Source organism: Pseudopipra pipra, chromosome 19, assembly GCF_036250125.1.
Source record: "Pseudopipra pipra isolate bDixPip1 chromosome 19, bDixPip1.hap1, whole genome shotgun sequence".
Classification (NCBI taxonomy): Eukaryota; Metazoa; Chordata; class Aves; order Passeriformes; family Pipridae; genus Pseudopipra; species Pseudopipra pipra.
In genome coordinates this window covers 4911731-4937681 of record NC_087567.1, presented here as the reverse complement: position 1 = coordinate 4937681, position 25951 = coordinate 4911731, and the positions used below count along the sequence as shown (strand labels likewise).

At 42.4% G+C, this 25951-nt stretch overlaps 1 protein-coding gene across 1 annotated transcript in view; it reads left to right on the top strand.

Moving 5' to 3' along the window:
• The window catches only part of SEC14L1 (SEC14 like lipid binding 1), a 51257-nt gene that overhangs the window by 13198 nt on the left and 12108 nt on the right, over positions 1–25951 (top strand). Inside the window, exons 3-6 of the mRNA XM_064675728.1 lie at positions 22202–22351; positions 22444–22575; positions 24640–24768; positions 25012–25246. Coding sequence (XP_064531798.1) covers positions 22202–22351; positions 22444–22575; positions 24640–24768; positions 25012–25246 — 646 coding nt within the window. The remainder of the gene's footprint in view (positions 1–22201; positions 22352–22443; positions 22576–24639; positions 24769–25011; positions 25247–25951) is intronic.

Below are 25951 nucleotides of genomic sequence, written 5' to 3'. Positions count from 1 at the left end.
TATTTATTTGCATTGGTTGGGTTTTCTGTCCTTAATCTTTTGGTTTTTTTGAGGAAGGAGTAGTACTTGCCCAACTTCTCTATTCCAACTTCTCATTTTAGAGATTTGTGTCTCAGGATTGTGCAAAGCCTGCAATTGAAGTTAGGCTTGCTCACTCTTTAGTGGAGTGGCACTGTGCTTTGGGCTCTTTCAGGCTGTCTGGGCTTCCCAAAGGGAGGAAGAGAATTAATGATTCTCTGTGAGTGCCTGGGAGGCAAAGCAGGTTTAACTCCAAAACTCCTACACAAGCTGTCCACTTTCTCCTCATACCTCACCCTGGTCATTAATGTGTTGTCTGAAGATGGACATTCAGGCTCCCAGACAAGAATTGTGTCAAGTGTGACACAGTTCCACCTGTGCAGGTTTATTTAGGCAAACCACAGATGACTCAGATCTGTTTTAAAGAAACCACTCTTCAAATTAAAGTCCCGTTGAGGCATGCCTGTGGTTATTGAAGGTCCTCCTTTTACAGATAAAACATGTCTTCAGGTCAGCTCCTTTATCCCCAAACTGTTCTGCCTGCTGAGCCAGTGCATCTTTTACCACCAGAAATCTGAAAGAAGCTGCATTAAATCATCGAAGATGTAGTTTTTATGTGGAAGAACATGGCATCTCTGCGTGCAGCAAAGTGGTTCTCAGATGGTTAAGAGCCAGTTCCCTTCCTGTTTCATTGCATGCAACATAAACCCCTGTAATTTTGATGGTAAAGCTTCTCTGTGACCACTTTTCTGACATAAAAAACTCCCAGATGTTGAATAGGGAAGGGTACGCTGAGGGGGATAAAGTACTGATCTGTGTAGAAAGAGCCTGTGTGGGTGGCTTGACTGGTCCCATCCCTCCTGAGAGCTGAGGTTTCTGTCTGGCTGTTTTTTCCTGGTGCAGGAAGGAGGCCCTTGGCTCGCTCGGGTGGGTTGGTGGCCGCAGTTCCGTAACTCGACAGCCAATTACCAGTAAAATTCCACTTACCTAGGAGATTGCTTCATAGCCTGTTTTGGATCTCCTGCTTTATTTATAAGGCCTAAATTATTTTAATGAAATATTAAAGTATTAGAGTAACTTTATTCATGCTTGAAAACACTGGATGCCAAGGCTGAGATTCACCAGCTCTGGAGCCAATACATTTATGCTCCAATATAGGTGCAGTTTGCTGCAGACCTTGCAGTCCCCCAATAACACTTTCCTCCTGCTTTTTGCCTTTTCTTCTATCCCCCACTTTGCTTTTGGTTTCAGGCAGTCTTAAGCAAATCTGTGCTTTGTTTAGTATAACTCAAACTTGTCAAGAATGCTTACTGAATATATATATATATTTTAAAGTGCTTCCTAGGGTCAGCTGAGAGTTTTACAGATATTTAACTGTAGGTGCTGTCTAAATGGAGCATCCTTTCAATAAGCTGCCTGTGAAATCCTTCTGATTTCTGGCTTGTATTCTGGTTGAAAAATGAGCACTTATTTACTTCACATTTGCTTCGCAGAGAAGGTGAACTAGAACTCTGAAACGTGTGTAAACTTTTTAAATTGCTACAGGGAAAGGCTTTTTTTCCCCATTGAAATTGTTACTGTCTTCTTGAGGCTGGGTTTGATGTCTTCTATAACTTTTAATAACTTTTTTCTATGACTTTTTAAATTTTAATAGAAAAGAATGAATTCTAACTCCTGCTAATGGAAGTGATGCTGATACTCATAATCTTGTCTAGTTGATTCTTAGTCTGAGTTTCTCCAAAACGTTCTCTGGAACAGCTACCAGAGGTGCTTTTTGCAAACAGTGTCCTGTGATTGACAGCCAAGATAATACCCCAAAATCCACGTGCAATAAGAATACTTTGATTTCAGTACAGCTCCTGATGGGATCCCTGCATGGTGGCCTCAAAGGACAGAAGTTTGAGCACAAGCAGGACAGACTAAGATGGGTACCAAAGTTTGGGAATATGGTGCTGATGCTGTGATGAGGTTGCTCAGAGATCTGTCCTGTTTCAGTGGCTGCTTTTGGAGTGGCCTGGAGGGTGTAATGAGCAGGGTGCTGACTTTTCAGTGGTGGACTGGGCAGTGCTGGGTTAATGGTTGGACTCAATGGTCTTAATAGTATTTTCCAGCCTGAGTGAGTCAGTGATTCTGTGCCTGAGTTCATTACACCTCAGAGGGACTCAGGGCCCAGGTGACCAGAACTGGCCTGCAGGGTAGCTTTTAGGGCTGTTTAAAACGCCAGGTTATGCATTTGGTCTGGATTTGGAACCTGCTTAGAGCCAATAGTGATCAACACTGTAACCATGGAAATGCTGCCTGAGCTACAGAGATGGACAGAAGTGCCAGTATTTGTGTGTTAGTGTGGTTACATTCACTTGGAAGTGCTTTGTAGCAGTTCAACACATGAAGGTCCCATTGTCAGAAATCCAGGGCGGTGTGTGATGTGCTGTGTAAAGCAGCACTTTAACTGGGAGCTATCAAACACACGGTTTCCTTTATAATACCATTTCTTGATGTTTGTGATTGTCTATGTGTATAAACTGTTGTTATGCCTGAAATTTAACAGGAAGTTATTCCTTTTACACTGCAGAAGACTTGGAAGAGATTAAATAGGTGTGAAGTAGCCTGGACTGTGTCTGCAGAGCTGTGTGGAGATAAAGCTCTGTTATGTGTAACAGGGCTTTGCTCCTTGTCAGGAGCCACAGGGAGTCTGTTCTGAAGGGTTGTTTTTGCTTCCCCATGTACATCCCTCACGTGCTTTGGATGAGTAGTGGTAAGTGCTGTCTGGAGCCAGAGGCCAACAAAAAACTCTCTCAGCTGGAGTAACTTACTGGAGCTAAAGCACAAGAGTAACTTCTGCCATTTCCTGACTCCATAGAGATTTTTAATTCACTGAATCAAAGCCCTTCATACAAGATTACAAAATAGTTATTTAGTTTGAGTTTAGTCTTTATGCTGGGTTATTTTGTAGTGGTTGTGAGGAACGTCCTCATTGTTTTCAGGCACTTTGTTTCAGGAATTTGCAGAATGGATGTGGAGATGGGAGGTTTCTTGCTGTGTTTCTAGGATTTGAGCAGCAAATTGCTGTGCCTGCTTGGTATGACAGGCCTGTTAACCTATTTGGTAGAACAAATAGGTATTGTTTATTCAGTGGTGAGTCCATAAGATGTTTTTAACAGGTAGAGTCTATTTGAAATGTGCAAGAAACTTAACTGGATATTTACTTAACTGGAAAGTACTGTGGGCTTCTAATACAGCTAAATGTAAAAATGAGCAGAACAGTCTTGCCCTCTTCTTCATATGAAGTGTTAAGATCTGAAGCTTTATATAGTTAAGCCAGGGGGGAATTTGAATGTATTGGAATAAATCTCTCTTCCTCTTTCTGTGTGGACGTTTGCAAGGGTCTAGTGGGTCATTTGTAGCAGTGTAGGGTCTGAAATCCTTTCCAGTGAAACCTGATTAAATCAAGAGAACCCCTTTAAACAAGTGTAAGGATCAAAAGGAGACAAGGAGGGGTAGGGATTGTGCTCTTCTGTGCACCTGATAAAACCTTTTCTTCCATGCAGGACTCCTGAGTGACAGAGGAGCCATCAGGGGCAAGAATTTAATGGCTTTGGTTAATGCCAGGGAAAAAGTGGTTTCTTGTCCACCTCTGCTTATAGATGGTTTCATTTTCTTGAGCTCCTGGTTTCCTGGAGAATTTCTCAGGAACTTTCATTTCCTTTCCACAGAAGGAGAGGCAACTTGAGGAAGCTCAATTTACTGGCTGTTAAGCCCCTTAAGGCCCTCAGATGCTTTTCTCCAGGCAAGGATACTGTGAAGAGCAAGTCATTGTAGCACTTCATGCTCCAGCAAGGCCCAGTGAAGCCCTGGTGGTGTTAATGGAATGGTTTCTCTGGTGACCTTCAGTGTTTGTAGGTGTCTGGGCTGCTCAGAGCACAGGTTATTTGACAGCTGTGAGTGTTCCAAGCACAGGGAATGCTTGGAGACTGTGCAGGATCCATTAATGTCTGTAAGGCCAGGACTGATTCAGTGATAGTCTCTCCTGAATCAGTTGAGCCATGGATTTTCTGATTATGAGAGACATAGACCTGGGCTGTAAATTTGAGCACTACTTCAGTGCAGTACCATAAATACAGCGTTTTAGGAATCTGAATGTCATGCTGCAGTACGTTTTTGAAGCACTGACAACTTTTCTTCCCAGATACTCTACCTGAAAGCTCTGATCACTGCATTGGAGAACAGCTGAGGTCATTTCTCCAGCTTGCTTTGCTTGCTGTTGGAGAAATTAATTAGCCTTCAGTTAGAATTCATGAACAGCATCTGTGTAGAGTAGATTCTTGTTAGCACTTGTCTTGTAATTTGTATAATAAAGTGTTTTTGTGTGGTCTCTTGGGGAAAAAAAAACAAACAAAAAATAGAACTTCAAGGACTCAAAAACTAATTGTAATTACAGTTCAAGGATTTGATGCATAATTATATAAAACTTTCATAGCCCCCTTTATGAAAATTTTAGACCAACTCCATTGTTTATGAACTTTAAGGAGTGAATGTATTCCTGCAAAGTAGAAGCATTTGTGCCATTTTGGGCAATTACTGGGGAATGCTTTGCTTTGGAAGACTGTATGTGAACAGTGCTGTAAACTGACACTCTAAATGCACTAATGATCATTTAATTAGGAAGTCCAAGGTCAGTAGCACTTTCTACATTTGTGTAGTCAACAGGAAATTTTAGCTTCTAAAATGAAGCAGAATGTTTGTCTTACTGATAGTGGCTTGTCCTATTGATTTTTATTTTTTTTTCAGTATGACTTACAGAAGAGTTATTTATTTTATCTTGGATACACTTAGTAGTCACCATTAATACTTAAATGGCCAAATATCATCTCATACCACGGAACAGCAGAGGGTTAAGACAATATATCCTGTTCCTGAGTGACTTGTACCACTGTTGTGGGGCAAAATGCTTTGCCTTAATTCTTATGATCCTTGAAGTAGCTCTCTTTCAGGTGAAGGATTATAATTTTTAATTTGGAGGGCTACCACACAAGGTATTTCCTGATGTGCTTTCTCATTGCTTAATCCAGTTCAGTGATAAGTTGTTATGCAAACATTTTGTTTGTTGATCTTGCTGTGGCAGCCAGCAGGTTCATCATTGGTGAGCCTTGCTGGAAAACCTTTGGAGGAGTGTATCGTGTTCTAGTTCTAATTTGAACACTTTTAAACACTTTTTAAAGGTAGAAATTGCAATGGAAGGCTTAAACTTCCCCCCCCCCCTTTTAAAGTAAGGCATTGTGTTCTCTACATGGTCGAGAAAAGTAGTAGGGAAGGAAGGTCCCCACACCAATTGTGCAGTGGGTTGTCATCCCAGTACTCTGAAAGTCTGACTAGTGATACCTTGATGGCATAAACTGGGCCAGGATTTACAGAGAAATCAAAAATAAGGATGGTTAAACTACCTCTCATTTGTCTAGGACCAGAAATGGTGCATATAGGAAATTTTTTTGTTTCAGGTGATACACAGCCATTCACTGACAGGTTTGACCCTGCATCTCTCGTGCTGGTGGGTTGTCTGTAGTCCCCACAAACCTCATCTGTAACTAAAGTGATGCCAATTTTATGCCCCAAAACAAGGCGCGGAGAAACTGCTCAGAGACAGAATTTCAGTCTATAAGCAGGAGGTATTTATTTCACGGCCGGGGAGCAGCCAGGTCGCCCTGGACAAACTGCTCCAACTCGAGAAACACACAATCCAACTTTTATACACGTTTTGCCAAGCAATTACATCATATATTATGAATATTCATTACATTGCAACATCTACTTTTAATATTCATAACAGGTGGAGTTGAGGCGGAGTTAGAGGCGTGGTCCTTAATTTGGGGAGAACTTCGGTGGGAGTTCCGGTCTTCCTTCATCATGAACCTCGTGTCCTTTTCATCATCATCCTCCTAAACTTTTGAACCTTCCCTAATTTGGGTAGCTTCCTTATGAATTTGGCAGAGAGTTTCGGTATTTGGCACCAATACCTAATTTCTTGGCATGTCCCTCTCTTTATCTCTTTGGTTTCCTCCCCATATGTCTCTTTTTGTGTGTACTAGCATTTTCTGTTCATGTTTATGTTCTCCTGTGTCAGCGCGACCTGTACCTCAGTGAATTTATTGTCTCCGCTTTCATAATGCTGAATTCTATGTGCCTTGCTAAAGCTTGCTTCTACATTTTGTGCTTAACTCTTTATATTGCTTAAGTTCGCTTTTCAGGTGTTACCTGGCTTCATTTCCCCCCTTTTCTTAGAACTTACGAATTCCTTCGTCAAGTTCTAATCCTAAAGGTCGCTGATATGCTTTTATCATTGCCCAGATCATTTGGGTTCTCTTGACCATGGACCTTAACTTACACCACAGGCATATGTTCATGAGGGTTAACAAGAGCATGCCTATAGCTATAATCAATATGGGGTGTACTAGGTAGTGAAAGACTTGAGTTGCTGTTGGAGAGTACCCTGTGAAAATGTCCCACCAGTGATGTTGACCTACTTGTGCAACTTTCGTCAAGATATTTTTTATACCTTCTGAATTATGCTCTACTTGCCACACCATGCGTTGGGTCGTTTGATTCACCTTTTGAGCTAACTTTCTTACTTCAGGATGCATAAGCATTTCTTTGAGAAGCTTAGTATCCATGCCTATCTGTAGTTTGGGTACTTCATGATACAAAGTGTACTCAGCTTCGATTAACTGCTGTGTGGTTATGGGTGCAGTATAGCTAAAGTCACAACCTACAATTTTGGTGAAGTTACATATACAAAAGTTAGTATCATTAGTCACTTCAAGACAATTATCTATTACTACATCAACACAAGGGGTTCTAATACAAGCGCATCCATTTCCTATATAGAATACTTGTGATCGGGTTCTATTGTGCGGAAGCATTTCAAAAGTGCATATACTGTCTTCAGCATCTAAGCATAAGTCTTCAGCTTCTACTATGGCATTTTCGCAAATATAACCTAATTGTCCTTTAGGAATACATGCTTCTGTGCTAATTGATTGCCACTTATTCTTAGTGTTGTCATAGTTTGCCCAGACATTATGATCTACAGGTCTGACAATGACATCTTGATGTATAGTTCCTAATGTTAGAATGGGGAAGATAGCTCTCTCTTCTGCAGCGCTGATGGTGAGGACATAGGCCTCAACATGTTCTTGTTGTGGATCATAGGTAAAATTAACTAATTGCCACCAAGCCTGGTGGTCTATTTCAAATCGTGTAGTGGAGCTATCTCTTAATATTGTTTCTCTTATTTCTTGAGGCAGTATGCCTGACATTCCTTCTCTTAATATTCCCGCTGCTACTGACTGTATCCATTGTTGTGTTTGAACGCACTGGATAGCAAGTGCAACTTCTTTGCTAATATCTCCAGCGTAATCAGCAATCTTGACAAAATCTTCAGCGGTGTGGTCAGCTATTAGAGCCATCAATTTAACTACTAAGGATTGTGTTTCTGCTAAAGTTAGCATAGATGAGCTTAAAGGTACTTTAAGCTTACCTAGATTGGAAGTGACGGTACTCAACTTATTTAGTATTACCTCTTGGTCTATGGTGTTCATTATACCAAACCCTGTGCCAATCCATCCACTTATATCTCTTTGTGTTCGTTTGTGAAGTGACCTAGTCGCTAACCAGGCATTCCAGCCTTTGAGACTTTGCTTTACGAACGGCTGGCAATCTTCTTGTAAGTGTGTAATGTCTGTTTGAATGTTCATCTGTACCTTCTTTAGAGAATATGTAGGATTTAGTAGTAACTTCAACTCGTTTGACTGTCTTATTACTTGAGGTCCTATCAAAGTGAAATTATGTATTCTTCTACATTCTACTTGTGGAGTGATTTCACGAGATGGGTCTTTAGCTAGTGAAATTCTTTTTCTAACGGTGTCAACACCTGGAGGGTTTCCTTCCCTATTACAGGTGAATGTCACTGAATGATTTAACTCGAATAGAATTTCACATTGTGCTCTGCCTCCTTCAAAACTATCCCACTGACATGAGATTGGTCCTGGCCGTTGAGTCCAAACAATGGGCTGACCTTTTTTTATTTGGCTATAAGTGATTAAATCCTGTTTAGATTCATCTGGCCAGAATTTAATCATCAGTGTTAGTTTATCTGTTTTTCCTATTAGTCCCTCAACTTCTCGACACCCTATTTGAAATTGGTCTCCCTTTTGTGCTATGAGATAGCCTGGGTCTGGCGTGTAAGGTTGTTTGTTATGTAAAATATAAATCTCCATTTCCGGGAAATCACCTTCGAAAGGTAGTTCTATGTAAGCATTAGACCACGGTCCTTCAGAGGTAGAGTTTTGAGATAAAACTATACTTATCAGAAGTCCAATGATCAATGTTGAAAGAGCCGGATTCATGATGCCAGGTCTTCTTGCTTATCTTCTGGAGCTTTCTTGACTCGAGAGTAGTGAATCCATGTAGGTCGTTCCTTGATCCTAACCGCGGTGAAGGTGGTCAGCAGCACTTGGAAAGGTCCCTCCCACTTTTCTTGTAGGGGTTTTCCTAAAAGATTCTTAACATACACCCAATCACCGGGGTTAAATGGATGCAATTTACAGTCAGGTTGCTTGGGCTGGTGTTCTATTACTACTGCAGCATTTTTATCAAAATGTTTTCCAACAGCAATTACATAATCATATATATATTGATTGCCTATTTGGTCTACAGCATCACTATTTACAACTTGCATAGCATAAGGTCTACCGTACAGAATTTCAAACGGGCTCAACTTTTCTTTCGATCGAGGTTTGACCCTCAATCTAATCAGAGCAATAGGCAGAGCTTGATACCATTGTAAGTTAGTTTCTTGACATATTTTAGCAATTTGTTGTTTGATGAGATGATTCATCTTTTCTACTTGCCCACTAGCTTGTGGTCTGTAGGGCGTATGTAATTGCCATTTAATCTGCAATGCTTTGCTTATTGCTCTCACAACTTTTGCACAGAAATGTGTACCTCTGTCTGAGGATATACTCCTTGGTATTCCAAATCGTGGTATAATTTCGTTTAGCAAAACTTTAGTTACCTCCCTCTCTTTGTTTGTTCTGCAGGGAAATGCTTCAGGCCACCCAGAAAATGTATCAGTTAGTACCAATAGGTACCTATACCCCCCTTTTCTTGGGAGTTCAGAGAAATCAATCTGCCATACTTCACCTGGGAATTTACCTCGATTTATTGCTCCCTGATGTATCTTGGTCCCTGTATTTGGGTTATTCTTCAGGCATCGTTCGCATTGGGTTGTAACTTGTTTTACAGTAGTAAATAATTTTGGCCCTGCTATTCTAGTTTGCAAATACTGGTAAAGCGGGTCTAAACTCCAATGTGTTTTCTCATGTTCTGTTTTCACAAATTGCCACATTAACTTCTCTGGTATTATTAATTGTCCTGTTTCTAATTGACCCCATCCATTGTCTAATAATTTGCCCTTGTTCTTTTGAATCCACCTATGATCTGAGTCCTGGTAATCTGGTTGGAAGTCGGTATTTAGCTCTTCTGGTATTAGAGCTGTTATAACCACTTCCTTGGTTCTTGCAGCAGCTAATTTAGCTTCTGCATCAGCTTTCCTATTTCCTATCTCTGGAACAGTGTTACCTTTTAGGTGTCCTTTGCAATGCATTATGGCCACTTGTGCTGGGAGTTGGACTGCTTCTAACAATCGTAGAATTTCTTCTGCGTGTTTGACTGTTTTCCCTTGGGCGGTTAGCAGTCCCCTTTCTTTCCAAATTGCTCCATGAGCATGTACGACGGAGAAGGCATACTTAGAGTCCGTCCAGATGTTAATTCGTATGCCTTCTGCCAATTTCAGGGCTCGGGTAAGAGCTATTAATTCTGCCTTTTGGGCTGAGGTCCCTGCAGGTAAAGGATTTGATTCGATTACCTCTTCCGTTGTGGTTACTGCATAGCCTGCCATTCTTACTCCTTGCTTCACGAAGCTGCTGCCGTCCGAGAACCAGTTGTCTGCATCTTCAAATGGCTCTTCTTTGAGATCCGGGCGACTGGAGTAGACTGCTTCGATGGTTTCTAGGCAGTCATGCTCTATTGGTTCTGCTGACATTCTTCCTTCTAGAAATGAGGCTGGATTCACAATGTTAGTTACTTGAATGGTTACGTCATCTGATTCAGCTAGGATTGCTTGGTACTTTAGGAATCTGGAAGGTGACAACCAATGGCCACCTTTCTGTTCTAGTACAGCAGACACAGTGTGGGACACTAACACAGTCATTTTCTGGCCCATCGTGAGTTTTCTGGCCTCTTCTATATTTATGATCACTGCGGCCACCGCTTTCAAACAGCTGGGCCATCCTTTGCTTACTTCATCCAGCTGTTTGGAGAAATAGGCCACAGCTCTTTTGTGTGGTCCCAACTGTTGCGCCAAGACTCCTAAAGCCATCCCTTGCCGTTCATGAGAGAACAGCCAGAATGGTTTTGTTACATCAGGGAGGCCCAAAGCCGGGGCTCTCATGAGTTCTTGTTTTAGTCTCTTAAAAGCTCCCTCTGCTTCGGGAGTCCAAACTAGGATACTCTTAGCTTCCTTTAATAAATCATACAATGGCTTGGCGAGTACCCCATATTGGTAGATCCATAAGCGACACCAACCTGTCATTCCCAGAAAGGCTCGTAGATCTCTCACCGTTTCTGGTCTGGGCATCTGGCAAATGGCTTCTTTCCTCGCTGTTCCTAGGGATCGTTGTCCTCTGGAGATCTCATATCCCAGGTATACTACCTTTTCTTGCACCAGTTGCGCTTTCTGTTGAGAGACTCGATATCCACTTAGTCCCAAGAAATTCAACAAAGAAATAGTCCATTTAACACACTCTTCTTCTGACTCAGTTGCAATCAGCAGATCATCTACGTATTGCAGAAGAGTACCATCCCCCTGTGGCCTTTCCCATTGTTCCAATTCTTTGGCTAATTGATTCCCAAAGATTGTTGGACTGTTTTTGTAGCCTTGAGGTAACACTGTCCAGGTTAATTGGGTCTTTCTCCCTTTACTCACAGATTCCCATTCAAAGGCAAAAATCTTTTGGCTTTCTGGGGCTAAGGGAAGGCAAAAGAATGCATCTTTTAGATCTAACACTGTGAACCAAATTAAATTGTCCTTTAGCTTAGTCAAGAGGGTATAAGGGTTTGCCACCACTGGGTGTAGAGTTTTAGTTATTGCATTTACAGCTCTTAAATCTTGAACCAGTCTATAAGTTCCGTTTGGTTTCTTCACTGGCAGGATCGGTGTGTTATAATCTGATTCACATTCCACTAATAGTCCTAATTCCAAAAATTTCTCAATTATGGGTTCGACCCCTTTCCTGTCTTCTAATCTCAGGGGATATTGCTTCCTTACTACTGGTCTTGCTCCAGGTATAAGTTCAATAGCAATAGGTGTTGCTTGTTTGGATTTCCCAGGTACATCAGTGGCCCATACCAATGGGTATGCCTCGCTCATAATTCGCTCGATATTACGACTCTCAGGTTTTGGTTCTATGCAACTGATTGTCAGACTTAAAGCTGCAATCAGTTGTTCTTCATTTACCTGGAATTCGAGTTTGTCTTTGTTGAATTTTATTACAGCTCCCAAATTTTCCAGTAAATCCCTTCCTAGTAAAGGCTTTGGAGAATTTGGTAAATATAGAAATTGATGGATCCCCATTTGCTTTCCAATTTTATATTTAATAGGTTTTAGGAAGTAAGCTTTTTCTGGTTGGCCTGTTGCTCCCACAACTTGTACAAACTCATCACTCTTTGGTACTAATTCTTGATTTAAAACTGAAAATGTTGCTCCTGTATCAATCAAAAAATCTAATTCTTTTTCACCTTCCCCTAGCTCCATTTTAACCAGTGGGTCTGCTAGGGAACGACTCACCGGTCCCCCTCAGTCACTGCTCTGATGTGCAATGGCAGTGTTTGCAAGCCTTTCTCTTAGCTGGGGACAGTCTCGCCTCCAATGGCCTAACTGAAAGCAATTGGAACATTGATCTGGTCCTACCCTGATGGGTTGGGGTCTGAATCCTCCCCTCCCTCTCATAGGGTAACCACGACCTCTACCCCTGGCACTTGTGTCTTGGAATTTTGTATTTTGGGCTGCCACTGCTACTGCTACGATCCGAGCAACTCTTTTATCTTCCCTCTTTTTCTCTTCTTTTTCTCTGTTGTTGTATACTTCCCAGGCCTCATTCATCAATGTCTCTAAATCTTTATTTGCTGGATGTTTAAGTTTTTGTAGTTTCTTTCTAATATCTGAAGTGCACTGCCCCATTACTAGCCCTAGCAGTTGTTGTCTCCCCTCTTCCGATGCTGGGTCTAAGGGTGTGTATTGTCTCATGGCAGTCCTAAGTCTATCTAGAAATTCTGAGGGACTTTCATCCTTTCCCTGTCTAACATCATACAAAGCTGCCCAGTTAATGGCTTTAGGTATTGCTTTCCGCAGACCTAATGCTATTAGCTTCCTATATTGCACCAGCAGCTCATAATGATTGGGGTTATTTGGATCCCACTCTGGATTTTTACTTGGGAATACAACTTCCAATTCTTCGGGCAATACGGCGGCACTATCTCTTCCTGTTTTCAATACCAGCTCTTTTTCCGTTTCTGTTAATTCTGACAGCATTACTTCTATATCACTCCAGTCGATATCTAGGTTCTTTGCAATCAACTCGAACCTCTTAGCCACCCCCTCTGGGTTCTTCCTGAAATTCCGGGCTTCTTCTCTCCAACTATTCAAATCACTTGCTGTGAATGGTACCTTTACCCGCCCCCGGTCTCCTGCAATGGGCATTATCTGTCGAAGGGGAGCTACTGTATAACTTCTCTCGATTCTTTCTTTTGCTTCCTTTCGAGCTATAGACCTGGTGTAGTGTGGGTGGCTAGTTCCTTCTCCAGGGTCGTCTTCTTCTTGGGTTCTAGTGTCTGTTCTATTCTTTCTCTTTTCTTTTCTTTTCCCTCGTTTCGGTTCTTCGTCCTCACTTCCCGTTCCTGCCCAGTCATCTTCTGCCAACCCTCTAGCATGATTCACACAGTCCAGTCGCTTCTCTCTCTGGGTTTGGAGGAGACGCTGTCGGCGCTCAGCCTGCCCGGGGCTGCTCTCTTCCCCTTCTTCTGTCCCTCTGGTATCTCTCTTATCATCTATTTGAATCACTATGTTTAACCTTTGGGTGTTGTCTTCCTTTTCCCCTTGAATAATAATACCACTACATCCTACCTTGGGGGAATCGCCCCCTTTTTCGTTACCTCTTAGCCTTAGTGGGCTACTTTCATTCTCATGACTAGCATCTCTTGGTGTACTACTTTCCACTCTGTAGATACTGTCTTCTTTTCTCGGTGTACTGGTATCCCTATTCCTGCTGTCCTTTGGTTTCGATGTGCCACCCTCTTCTCCATAATCTTCTGGTCTCGTGGGGCTACTCTTCTCTTTATCGCTCTCCTCTCTGTAACTTTCGGATCCCTGTGGACTACTCAGTCCCTGCGAGCTGCTTTCTCCTTGGGGACTCTCCGATTTTGATGGGCTACTTTCTTCCCAACTGTCTTTTGATTTTTGAGGACTAGATCCGGTCCTAGATCTTCCTAGCTCTAGTGAAATATCCCCTAATAGGCTAGTGTCTCCTTCACCTTCTCTCCGCTTTGGTCGTGGTATCCCGTATCCTGGAGCATATGGTTGGTACTCCCATAAACTTATTCTACTTTCTTCTTCACTGTCCCTTCTTTTTAATTTAAGACACTGTTGTCCGATACTACAAGCATCACAACAACGTCCCTTTGGTTTCAAATTTTTCTTATCCTTTTCCAAAGCTAAAACCAAGGGGTCCTGCGGTGCAACATTTACTCCGCATTCTCTCTGCCACTCAGGCTTATTCCTGAGCGTGAAAAACATGTCGCAATACATCACTTCATCCCACTTGCCCAGTCGACGGAGGAACAACATAAGTTGTAAAATAGTGTTGTAATTTGTTGTCCCTTCAGGTGGCCATTTCTCATCATCATCTAGTTTATACAGAGGCCACCATTGCGTGCAGTACTTTAAGAGTGTTTTCTTGCTTATGTTTCCTCCTGGGGCTCCCCCTAGATCTCTCCAATGCTTTAGGATACACCCCAGGGGGGTTTTCATATTTATGTCCTTACTTTGCTGGCTTCCCATTATTATCGTAGGGCCTGGTGATGTAGTGATGGATAAGGTTTGTGAGAGGTAGGGGCTTACCAGACAAACTTATAAGGTGCTCTTCCAGATTTTTCTACTATCTGTGCATCAGTAATATACCAGCTAATCTGGGGATCGTGTTCCCAAACGGGTATCCAACCAAGGAACTCTTCCAATACTAGAGGATCGTATCCCAACCTCCCACTCTCTTTTTCTATTTTTCTTATGAATTCCTTTACGTGATATTCTATTATGTCAAGCAATTCTTGTCTCTGAATTCGTGCTTCTATGTCCAATCGGGCTAGGCTTCCACCAATGTGTTCACACTGTGTAGCTTTCGGTATGTCAGTAAATTCTACTTTAAATCGCAATACTTTCCTTATCCTATTCCACCGTCTTAGAGTATTTCTGATTCTGCCCCAATACTTCATGTACGCAATCTCCAATCGCTTCGTCCGTTTCTGGCCTGGCTCCTCGCGGAGAACAGGAACCGCAGAGCGGGACTCCCACTCGCCCCGCAGCAGAGCCGCGTCTCAATCACACTCACATTCACACTTGCACACTTGGTATAGGAGAACTTTCCTACCTTCTGGTTTCTATCTGAGCAATCTGCGTTACCGAGCAAGGTCGCGAGATGGCGCCGCAGACCGAGAGATATGGCTTTGCTGTCGGCTGTCCGATTTATGTTACCACAAACTCACAGGATGTTGCTGCAAACTATAAAACACACTTCTTACAGAAAATGCAACCAAGATGTTACAAATACCTGTCTATGAGTGTGGCAACAATAAAATCTCACCCACTTAGTTTCTGCCAAATCTTGATTTGACCAACAGCGTATACAGTAGAAGGTAAGGGTACGATTGAGCGCTATTTCTTGTGTTCCTCTTGGACCCAGAATATATTTACCACAATTGTTACACAAAGCTCTAACATACAGTGAACAATAACAGAAAGGACAGATTTTAATCCTAGGATTTATACGTGCCGGCAAGAGCTTATTCACTTTTATAGAACTGAGATTGCAATCATTTCCCATATAGAGTTAAAAGACGTCTTAAGAACTATACCATATATGAAAAACACAACATCTAATTTTTTTACAACAGACAAACAAACTGCTGCAAGCAATGAAACAGCTTATTTTAGTTTCGTTTTACTCGTTGACAAAAACCAGAACATTTAGCAAGAGAAACCGCATTCCAAGAATTCTTTGCTAGTACAAGGAGCTTTCTGGGTCCTAAAGCTCCTAGAAACTCTCAAACAGCCTCGGAAGAATTAAAAAATGGTTAATTTTCTGAATCGAGCACAGTTTCCAATGCATTACCAGACAATATCTTACACAAAACAAACAAACAAACAAAGAATGATCAGGGTAAATTAGAGCAAGAACATTTGCAAACAAGACACGGAAACATAAAGGGTGAACACAGCATTACAAAGAAAAGACAATTTTACACTGCAGTGCCGGGACTCTAACCCGTTTAGGGACTCTAACCCTTTCTTGGCAGGACTCTAACCTGCTCTCTGTTTACACTGCAGTGCCGGGACTCTAACCCGTTTAGGGACTCTAACCCTTTCTTGGCAGGACTCTAACCTGCAACTTTCAATACCTGGGACTCTAACCCAGCTTTAGGGCTAATGCTGAGGCGTCCCCCAGCTCCCTTTTGGGCGATAGCGTCCTATCCCCACCAACTTAATTACTTTCTTTTATAAACTGCAGTTCAAAACATAAATACCTCTTAATTTGAAGCAGGAGGTTCTTGTCCACCGTTGCGCAGATCCAAGGGGTCTGGGAGACTCTGCCGACAAAAATTCAGTCGGGGGGCCCTGAGAGCGTCCCGGCCCCTTGGGTCCTGGCTCAGGAAGACCCCCGCTCCTGCCTGGCTCGCCAAATTGATGCCAATTTTATGCCCCAAAACAAGGCGCGGAGAAACTGCTCAGAGACAGAATTTCAGTCTATAAGCAGGAGGTATTTATTTCACGGCCGGGGAGCAGCCAGGTCGCCCTGGACAAACTGCTCCAACTCGAGAAACACACAATCCAACTTTTATACACGTTTTGCCAAGCAATTACATCATATATTATGAATATTCATTACATTGCAACATCTACTTTTAATATTCATAACAGGTGGAGTTGAGGCGGAGTTAGAGGCGTGGTCCTTAATTTGGGGAGAACTTCGGTGGGAGTTCCGGTCTTCCTTCATCATGAACCTCGTGTCCTTTTCATCATCATCCTCCTAAACTTTTGAACCTTCCCTAATTTGGGTAGCTTCCTTATGAATTTGGCAGAGAGTTTCGGTATTTGGCACCAATACCTAATTTCTTGGCATGTCCCTCTCTTTATCTCTTTGGTTTCCTCCCCATATGTCTCTTTTTGTGTGTACTAGCATTTTCTGTTCATGTTTATGTTCTCCTGTGTCAGCGCGACCTGTACCTCAGTGAATTTATTGTCTCCGCTTTCATAATGCTGAATTCTATGTGCCTTGCTAAAGCTTGCTTCTACATTTTGTGCTTAACTCTTTATATTGCTTAAGTTCGCTTTTCAGGTGTTACCTGGCTTCAAAAGCATTCTTGGCCTTTTCCAGAGAGAGAGTTCTAGAACTGAGTGGCTGCTGAGCAGCCCTTGTTTCCCAGGGATAGGAGAATAACTTCTCTCTTTGTAAATGAGAACGTTTAATGAAGTGAAAACGCAGTGGAGAGAAAAACCATTTAAGCCTCCTTTGAGCAAGGGCTGCTGTCGAGCTGCAGTGCTGGGAAAAGGTCACTGCAAAAAGCAAAGTGTAACTGTGCTGCTGGGACTGGCTGGGTACCATGAACGTGTCCTTGGAAGGCTGTTCCTCCTCCCAGAACTGGCTTCAGAGGAGGGTTTCTTTCCAGAGAGCTGACTCCCTCTATATTCAACATGTTTGTTCTTTCCCAAGCTGCAGTCTGGTTCACGTTCCTGTTGCTGGTGCCTGGGAGTGTTACCTTACCAAAAAAACCCCTATTTCTAGAGCTTTTTGAGGTATATCCGCTCTAACCATCTGTTTTCTTCCACACACCCCCCCGAGCTGATCACTGCCGTGTGAGCTCACATCCCTCACACACTGGCAGAGAGATCACACTGCTTTGTGCAAGCATAATGATTTTTAAATGGATGGATGGATTATAAGGAGAGAGGTAGGGAGCTCTGAACAGCACTGTTTGGGGCATGAGGAGGTGTCTGCTGGTCTGTGAGAGTTAATCCAGAATTGTTCCTTTCCAAATGCAGCTGCCAAGAATTTGAAACCTCTCGGTTGCCCTCCCATGAGCCAGTGCTTTTCCTATTGATCTGCAGTGCTCTAATGCAGGGGGAGGAAGGGATGTAGTGCAGGAATCCAGGAATGATCAAGCTGCTGGAATGCAGCCTGTCGGGCCAGGGCAGCATCCTGCTGGAGCGACCCTTCTTGTTTCTTGTGTGTTTATGAATAATTCAGGAGTCCCACCTACTGGAAGTGTATAGGATTAGTGCCCACACGTAGGCAGGTGCTGCAGGCAGGAATTAAAGTTGGGATGTGGCACACATCGAGTGCTGCAGACTAGACTGGATTGCCAGGATGAATCTGCTCGTGGGTTCTCTTGAGGTGCCCTTGGAGAATGTTGTGCTGCTCTTGGAAGGTCACTGTTCCAGCCAGTTTGATCAGAAAACATCAAAAAAAGAAATAAAGCATCTTAAGAGCTTGATTCATGCAATTCAGGTGTATAAAGCACTCAATATGCTTCATTTTTCAAATGGTGACTGAAATTCCTGCTTATTCACTGCTTATTTTCAGTTACAATTTCTCTTTGGAGGATTCAGCTACTAGAACAGCAGAGCATCAGATTGCTTGCAAGATTTCTTTTTTTTTTCTTCTTTTCAGTACAGAAGGTAGTTTTGAGTCATCTAATGGAAATACTGAACAGTCCCTGTCCCTGAAGGCAGGAGACTGGGAATATATTAATCTGGCCAGAGCAGCTGAGTAATTTATTTGCATAAATGACTGACTTTTCCCACTGAAGGGCTGAACACATGCCTATTATCAAGGTATTTTATTAGCCCTGGGCATGGTTTGAGAAGCAAAAAGCCAGAATTCTTTGGTCCTCAGGAAGAGTGGTTTGGGGTCATACCTAGATGCTGTTTTAAAGGTGGTATGTTGAAAGGAACTTGTTATTCCTGATAGTAGATTTCCAAAATCTAAGGGCAGCAGCAGCAAGTACAGTTCCCTTGGCTATGAAAAACAACTGCAGTGGGTTTAAAATAGTCTGACTTCTGAAATGCTTTCATGTCTTTAAACACAGCTGAAATACTAGCAAGGATAAAAGTGGAATAAATCCTGTTATTTTGACTCTCCTCCGAGCATGAGTTGCTAAGGGAAAGCAGTTGGAAAGAAGCTTTATTACAGTGCTGTTTTGGTTGAAATTATGCCTGTCAGTGCTCTTGCTGTTAACGTGCATTAAGAAAGTTAAATTTGCAGTTCAAGCTGCTTCACCAGACTGTGTTTTTCTTGATGCAGCTTCGAATATATCAGAGTATGCAAATGTTCCAGAGGCTGGTGGGACGCTGTAAAAAGTACGTTATTGGGGAACTGCAGAATTGCAGGCTTAAAATCATCTTTTAACAGATCTGCACCCAGGTGTCTCTCTCTCAGCCAAAGAGGTGTTGCGGCTTCTCATGTCAAGCCCAGCAGCAGCTGTAGAGGTTTTGAGGGTGAGCACATCTGGGCTTTTTACTTGTGCTCCACAGCAGAATCTGCACACACCATATGTGTTACATGTGACAGGAGAAAATGGTCCTTGCAACACCATTCTTAGGTGCATTGAGTCCTACAGCTTTTCATTCTTGCATGGAGTCCTTCAGGGTCTGCTGCAGCTTCTTTGCTTTTGAGGAACTAATTGTGTTTTGTGATTGGAAAAATTGGGATCCTGAGACAAAGGTGTGGACTATCTAATGATTTTATTTGTAAAGAGAGACCCGGTTTAACCACAACTCTATCATACAGGGAATGTGCAGCATTTTATAAGGTACTGTGCTTTATCAGGCTGCTGGAGGAACATTGGATAACTCAGTTCAGTTATTTCCTGTCTGCAAAGCTGCATTTGAGGCAAAACTTCTGGTTCAAAACACTTCAGCAACGCAGGAAAATCCCTTCAGTTCTGTTAGAAAATAAAAGCAGCGTTTGATCTTCCTTTAATCTTCTCGTGCTCTTTTAACAGCCGCAGTCTTGGCCATGCATGTGCTGCCCTGACTCATGTGTCTCTGGCTGTGTTGTACCACAAATTACAAGTTTTCTTCCTGGGCTGTGCTGGTCCATGGTGAAGGAGGATCTATCAGTGTCCTGTAGTCTTTAGCAGCGTTTCCCTGCCCTCTCAGCGCTGTCTGACACACGTGGAAGACACAACTATGCTTGAATCAGATGGAATATTTTGATGTGGCTGTGGTTCACTCTAATCACTTTTTATTCAAACCGTGAATTATTCTGAGAAATGATGAATTACAAGAACATATTGGCAATGATACATAAAAAAAACCCCACAGGACTAATTTAAGAGCTCAATAAAATTGACTGTGAACAGCTTTCAATACTCTGTGAGCATGTTCTTTAGGGAGGAAGAATCTTGTGTCGCTGTTAATCTCTTTGGAACCTTCAAGTAGTTTGCTGTAAGCAGTTCAGCTTGCCAGCTTTTGGCAGATAATTATTTTGTTCTCTTCCAAATTGAACACATTCAGTTCAGTCTTCCCATTCAGAACAACAAATTCTTCTCAGGCATTTCTTTGTTCACAGTTCAGTAAATGCTCAGGAGCAGGTAATGTTCTGATTTGCAAGCGTTCACAGGGCAAATGGGAAGTGTTTTGAGAACTAAGGTGGGAAAAACATCAATATGTGCAATGAAGGAGACTTGCAAAAAGGCTTGGCATAGAGGAGGCTGTTAAGATGGGGAAAATTCACTGTCATCCAAATGTAAAAAATACTTCGAAAATAGTGAGAAAAATGTTAGATATGTACTGCCCCTGCTCTTCTGTCTATAAAAAATGGTTGTAACACGAGGTCCTCAAATAAAACAAAATAAAAGTATTAAATGAAGCAGTCTGAAAACGAGAAATACTCCTCAGTTTTGTTTCTTCTGGAAATCTTTTCTTTTTCTGACTTAGGACAACATTTAACTGCAGTCGTTGCAGTGAAAATAGGGATTAATTTAGGAAGAATGCTGAGACTTGTTCAGTGAGAGGGCTGAGGTACTAAAATGTACAGAACGAGAGCCTTATAAAAGAAATAAGAAATTTCTTTGCCATACTTATAGGACCAAAGAAGGAAGAAACTTCTTATACCATGTTAATAGGAGCCATCCTCCCTTTGTGCTGGAGCTGTGAAAGACTTTTCCCCCCACTGCTGGCTCTTGTGTTCCAACACTAATGCTCTGTCACTTCTATTGTGCAGCCATCCCAGAGCCCAGAAATCATTGCTGTTCTTCCTTTAAACAAAACCAGCTGTGCACAGATGAACTCTTGAAGAAGGGACCGTGTGTCCCCCTGCCCTGGTTGTGCTTCTGGGGCCTTACAGAGGAGCTTTATGAACTGGGGATGGTCATGCTGCAAAAATGGATTAAAAATATGCACGAGGGAAAAAAGGCGGCACTGTTTTAGTGCCTTGCCCCGCTGTCACCATAGTAACACTGCCTTCAAACTGGGTTTGAACACTGGTAATAAACTGAAGTATTTTAATTGTTCTAAAGGGAGAATTAAGAGACCTTTTCTCCTCCAGGCCCACCATTGCATACTTTGTGCAGCTGCTGCTTATTTTGTTCCACACCCTCTCCCTGTTGGTGCTGCGGCCCAGCTGTATTCAGAGCAGTTAAAATCATCTATAAGGACAGGGTGGATATTTTAGCTCTTTTAAAGAGTTGTTTCGTGATGTTCTCTGAGGTTTACTTTATTTAATCTTTCTTCTGCATTGGGGCACCTTGCAAAATCCTTTTCACCAAAGCCAGTGAGGTTCTGATAACAGCAAAACTGACGTAACTGGGGGATGTGGAAAGCAGGCTAAAGAATTAGTTACTTAAGAAAAAAAAGCCCAAAGAGAAGCAGAGCTATTGTAGTGACTATGAAAGAAAAGGAAAAAAATAACAGTTGTGTTGTTTTCTATAGCCACAGTGGTTCTAAAACTAAAATTCAACGAGTTTATTAATGGGGATATCACCCATTTTCCTCTTACCTGTTTTACTGATCCCAGATTCTTTACTATCCTGTCTGAGTGTGTCTGATTTAATGCCATCTTCTCTCTGTGTGTCAAGTATTTAGGAGATAACTTATTCAAATGACTTCATTCTTTCACCAGAATCAAAGCTGTTGCTAGCTCTGCATTATTGCAAAAACTTTACATTTTCAGGAGTGTGAAAGGGCCTCATTGTATTGCAAAGACTGACTGACTGTTGTTGGACAAAGCTGTGAGCTGATAAACTGCAGTGAAATCATTAGGAACACTCTGCACAGGGAGCTTGAGAGCTCTGTTAGCTTAAGAAATAGCTTTTGAAATGTTTTTATGAGACCTTTGGGAGCTGTAAGAAAATCCCTCTGGACAGCTTGGTGAAACACCGGTAATTAGCATGTGGGGGGTTTTTTTAATCCTACACATAATTGTTTTGTCCTGTGGTATTTTAGAACTAGAGGGTCTTATTTTCCTGTTACTGCTGACAAGAGGGTTGTCGCTGCACAAAATGAACAGCTGCCTTTTTCAGAGGGAGGGGGGAAATGAGGTATTTTGTGTGTTTTAAAAATCGTTTTACTGGAAAGGAGTGTATTAATAAATGCATTGCTTGGAATACACTGTGGCTCTCAGCTGGAATGTGAACTCAGTGAAGCTCAGCCCCTTCCACGGCGGCTCTGAAGGACATTGAGCCTCCAAATGCTGGTGACATCAGCGAAGGAATTCTGGTGACATCAGTGAAGGGATTCTGCGCGCACCCTCGGGGATTAATTGTGATGGTCGTTTGCTTTCTTCTCTTTCCATCTGTGTAGGCATATGAAAGAAGGTTTCCTACGTGTCCTCTGATCCCTATGTTTGTAGCCAGTGACACTGTAAATGAGTACAAGAGTGAGGATGAAGCCATCCATGTGATTGAGCGGCGCTGTAAGCTGGACATCGACGCACCGCGGCTCCTGAAAAAGGTGATGAGCTTTTCAGTGCCCATTTCATACTTCTGGATGAATCCTTTCACATGCATGTTGTATCTTAACACAATTTACCTTCTCTTCCTCAGATTGCAGGAGTAGATTATGTCTACTTTGTCCAGAAGAACTCTTTGAACAGACGAGAGAGGACTTTGCATATAGAAGCCTACAATGAAACCTTCTCTAATAGAGTCATCATTAACGAGCGCTGCTCTTACACAGTGAGTAACAGGCTCTTGGTGGTGCCACAGATGGAGCTAGATTAGATTTCAGGACTCACACAAACAGAAGTTGGGTTGTTCTTGGCTTTTGCCTTGCAAGAAAAGATAACCAGCACACTGCCATGAGCGATAATTGTTGTCAGAGTTAAATGTGACACACTCGCTCGAAGAACTGAGACACGTTTGGCACCCTCTTGCTTGAGCATCTTCTCAGAGAGCAGAACACAACACAATTTGCTGTGTTTGACAGCTCTGTTTAGGCAAATCTGTGGTCTGTAACAGCAGTGTGGGACTTGGTGAGGCTGATGACACCCTGACAGAACTGTCAAAGCAAAGTTCAGCAGAGCTTGTTTTGCCTTCTGCTCAGCTCAGGCAGAAGTTCATCAAGTCAGTTATGTTTTAACCTATTTTTTTTCGTTGTTCTTGGTCTTTAGTGCAGATGTTTTCTGATCCAGAGGAGTCTGGTGGCATGCCTACTGCTCTGCTCTGGTCATGGTTTATTTCTGAATGGCTTAGCCTATGCCCATAGGCACTTAAAGCACAGGCTATAGCAATAGAACTTCAAATTGCTGTTAAAGGTCAGATCAAAGCTAACAAATGTAACTAATTTATCTCTATTATAGCATTCCTTTTATGTACAGGTCATAACACTTTCTGTTGTGTACAGACCTGTGGTTAAAAGATAACTGGATGTCAAACCCACTTGACGCTATTATCTGATTTTTTTTTTTATTTTTATTTCTGCCATTATTTCCAAGGCAAGTTTAAAAACACTTCTCCCCTGCAGTTTTGCTGTGAAAGCTCTGTTTAAACAGGGGAAATGCTGTACAGAAAAGTGCATGTGGTAAATATGTACAAAACACAACATTTCTTGCCCTGGATCTACTCAATTAAGGAATTACTTAGGTAAATACAAAACCAGGTTTTTAATGGAAGAATAAATTGTTTCTAAAAGTTCATTCTTATTAAAGGTAATTGATAATTGAATTTACGAAAATACAGGAAGATTCTTACATGATGTTATTATTATTTGTACTTGGTCTGTACAAGCTATTCTTGTACCTCCTGTTCCCTAAAGCAGAAGAAGCAAAAGAAGGGAAGGTATTTTTTTTCTGTAGTTGTCTCCTTATAAAGTGTTGATAGTGTTCCAAGTCAATTTTAGCATGTTTTGAGGGGGAAGGGAACCCTAAGGCATCAGGACAGTTGCATGCTCAGAAATCCAGCATTTGTGTAAGGACAAGTTCAGAGCCCAGCCCTGAAATGGCTTAAAGAAGTCTGTTTTAGCTGAAGAGAGTTTAGAAAACAGCATTTCTTAAAAATATCATCATCAATCATAGAATTTAGGTTGGAAAAAACCTTGAAGATCAAGTCCAGCTCTAAGTACCAACATATCTGTTTCAGGATGATCTCAGCAAACCAAGAGCTGAGCTGAGAGGAGAGGTGGGAGTGCTCTAGGACAGAGTATTCAGCTACATGAGAAGTGTACACTTCTTTCTGTGGCCTCATCACGGGAGAAAAAAAACTAAAATAGTTTTCATTCTACGAAGTACTGAGGTACCTCGTAGGTCAACGAGCAGCAGTGCATTGCAGGGTGTCTGCTGGGGACAGCAGTGCCTGGAGGTGCTCCCACTGCACTTGCTGCAGGGCTCAGCCTGGCTGAGCTGGCCCTGGGCTGTCAGTCACAGCAGGAAGTTCACTGTGGAGGCTTTTACCCTCTTGCACAGATAACACTGCAGTCCCAGCCCTTATCTAGAATGAGACAGTGTGTAAAATGTGCCAGTCCTCTGGCTCTTGGCTGGTGCACTAGTGTTTTTCCACCCTCCTCTTTTTGTTTCATTTAAAAAAAAAAAAAAAGAGCCATGGCACCCTAGGAGGGCTCCTCAGATTTTTGTCCTTCAGTGTTGCCTCTTCCCAGTCGTGTTTTGCAAGGGAAGGAAGACACTGCAGATTCCTCTTGAATGTTTTTTGACTCCGTGAACCTGTAAAACAAGAAACATTTCAAATAGTGTGAAGAGAAAAAAACCCTAAATGGGTAACTGAGCTGTATGATCTTTTAACTTGCAGGTTCATCCTGACAATGAAGACTGGACCTGTTTTGAACAGTCAGCAAGTCTGGATATCAAATCTTTTTTTGGTTTTGAAAGCACAGTGGAAAAGATTGCCATGAAGCAATACACCAGCAATATTAAAAAGGTGAGCCTGCAGTTGGGAAGGAGGTGCCTGGCTCCAAATTACCAAAAGACAATGAGGCTGCTGCTAAGTAACAGGCTGCTCTGCTCAGAAAGCTGGGCTGCTTCCTCTTTAGCCTGGGGCAGTGTGTCTGTGTAGGGCTGTGTTTCAAGTGGAATCTTTACAGAGATCTGGCCACTTTATAGGTGTTTCTGTGTCTTAGGTGAGTGGTTTTTTAGTAGCTGAAGTAAATTTTCTTTTTTGAAGGGAAAAGAAATAATAGAATACTACCTGAAGCAGCTGGAGGAAGAAGGAATAACTTTTGTTCCTCGCTGGACTCCTCCTGTCACATGTAAATCAGAGAGCAGCACATCCCACACAAGGAGACCAGTTTCACCTGCTATTAATATACCAGAGTCTGCCACAAAGGAGGGCTTGAACAACAAGGAGATCCTCAACACCTCCAGCAGCCCCTCGGAGCCCACTGCAGGAACACCAGATGGTATGGTGGTCTGAGGTGTTTCACTGGGGTTCTTGGTACTGTAGAGCCTCTCAGCACTGTGCAACTTCTCATGGGCAGCTGGAAAAGCTCCATGTTGGCTCTTTGTTTGGTGACATGCAATGTTAAAGTGCAGGCTTGCCAAGCAGTGACATGTGGGATAGCTCAGGGAGCTGTTATGGGCTGATCTAGTAAATGGAGATCAGGTACGAGCAGAAAAACTCTTCACTGCTCATTGGGTTGCAAATGAACAGCCTGCTCCTTGCCTTGAAATTCTGGGATGGGTATAAGTGTAGGAATAATGGGTAGGAAACAGCTGAAGCTTCCCTGGACACGGTCTTTTGCTGTGTCTGCCTTCCCCCTGTTGATGAGGGAATTTGGGAAAATTCTTGCACTAAGTGATCAAAGCTTCACTGAGTATTTCTATAAGCAGCAATCCCTGTGGTGCTCTGGATTGATGAGTCTGAATAGACTGGCAAAATGCTTTTGAAAATGTCTCCTTCTGCTCCCTTCCTTAGCTTGCAGAAGGAGAATTTATCTTCTTGATTAAGATGACTGTGTGTGTTGCCTTGCTCATCCTTGCATTGATTGGAAGAACCTTTATTCAATCCTGACTGCGCAGAACGCAGCAGCCGCTTCTGTGCCTGAGAGAGCAGCACAGCAGATCACTTGGTGCTTTGCCTGGGTCAGCCCAGGGCCACTCTAATC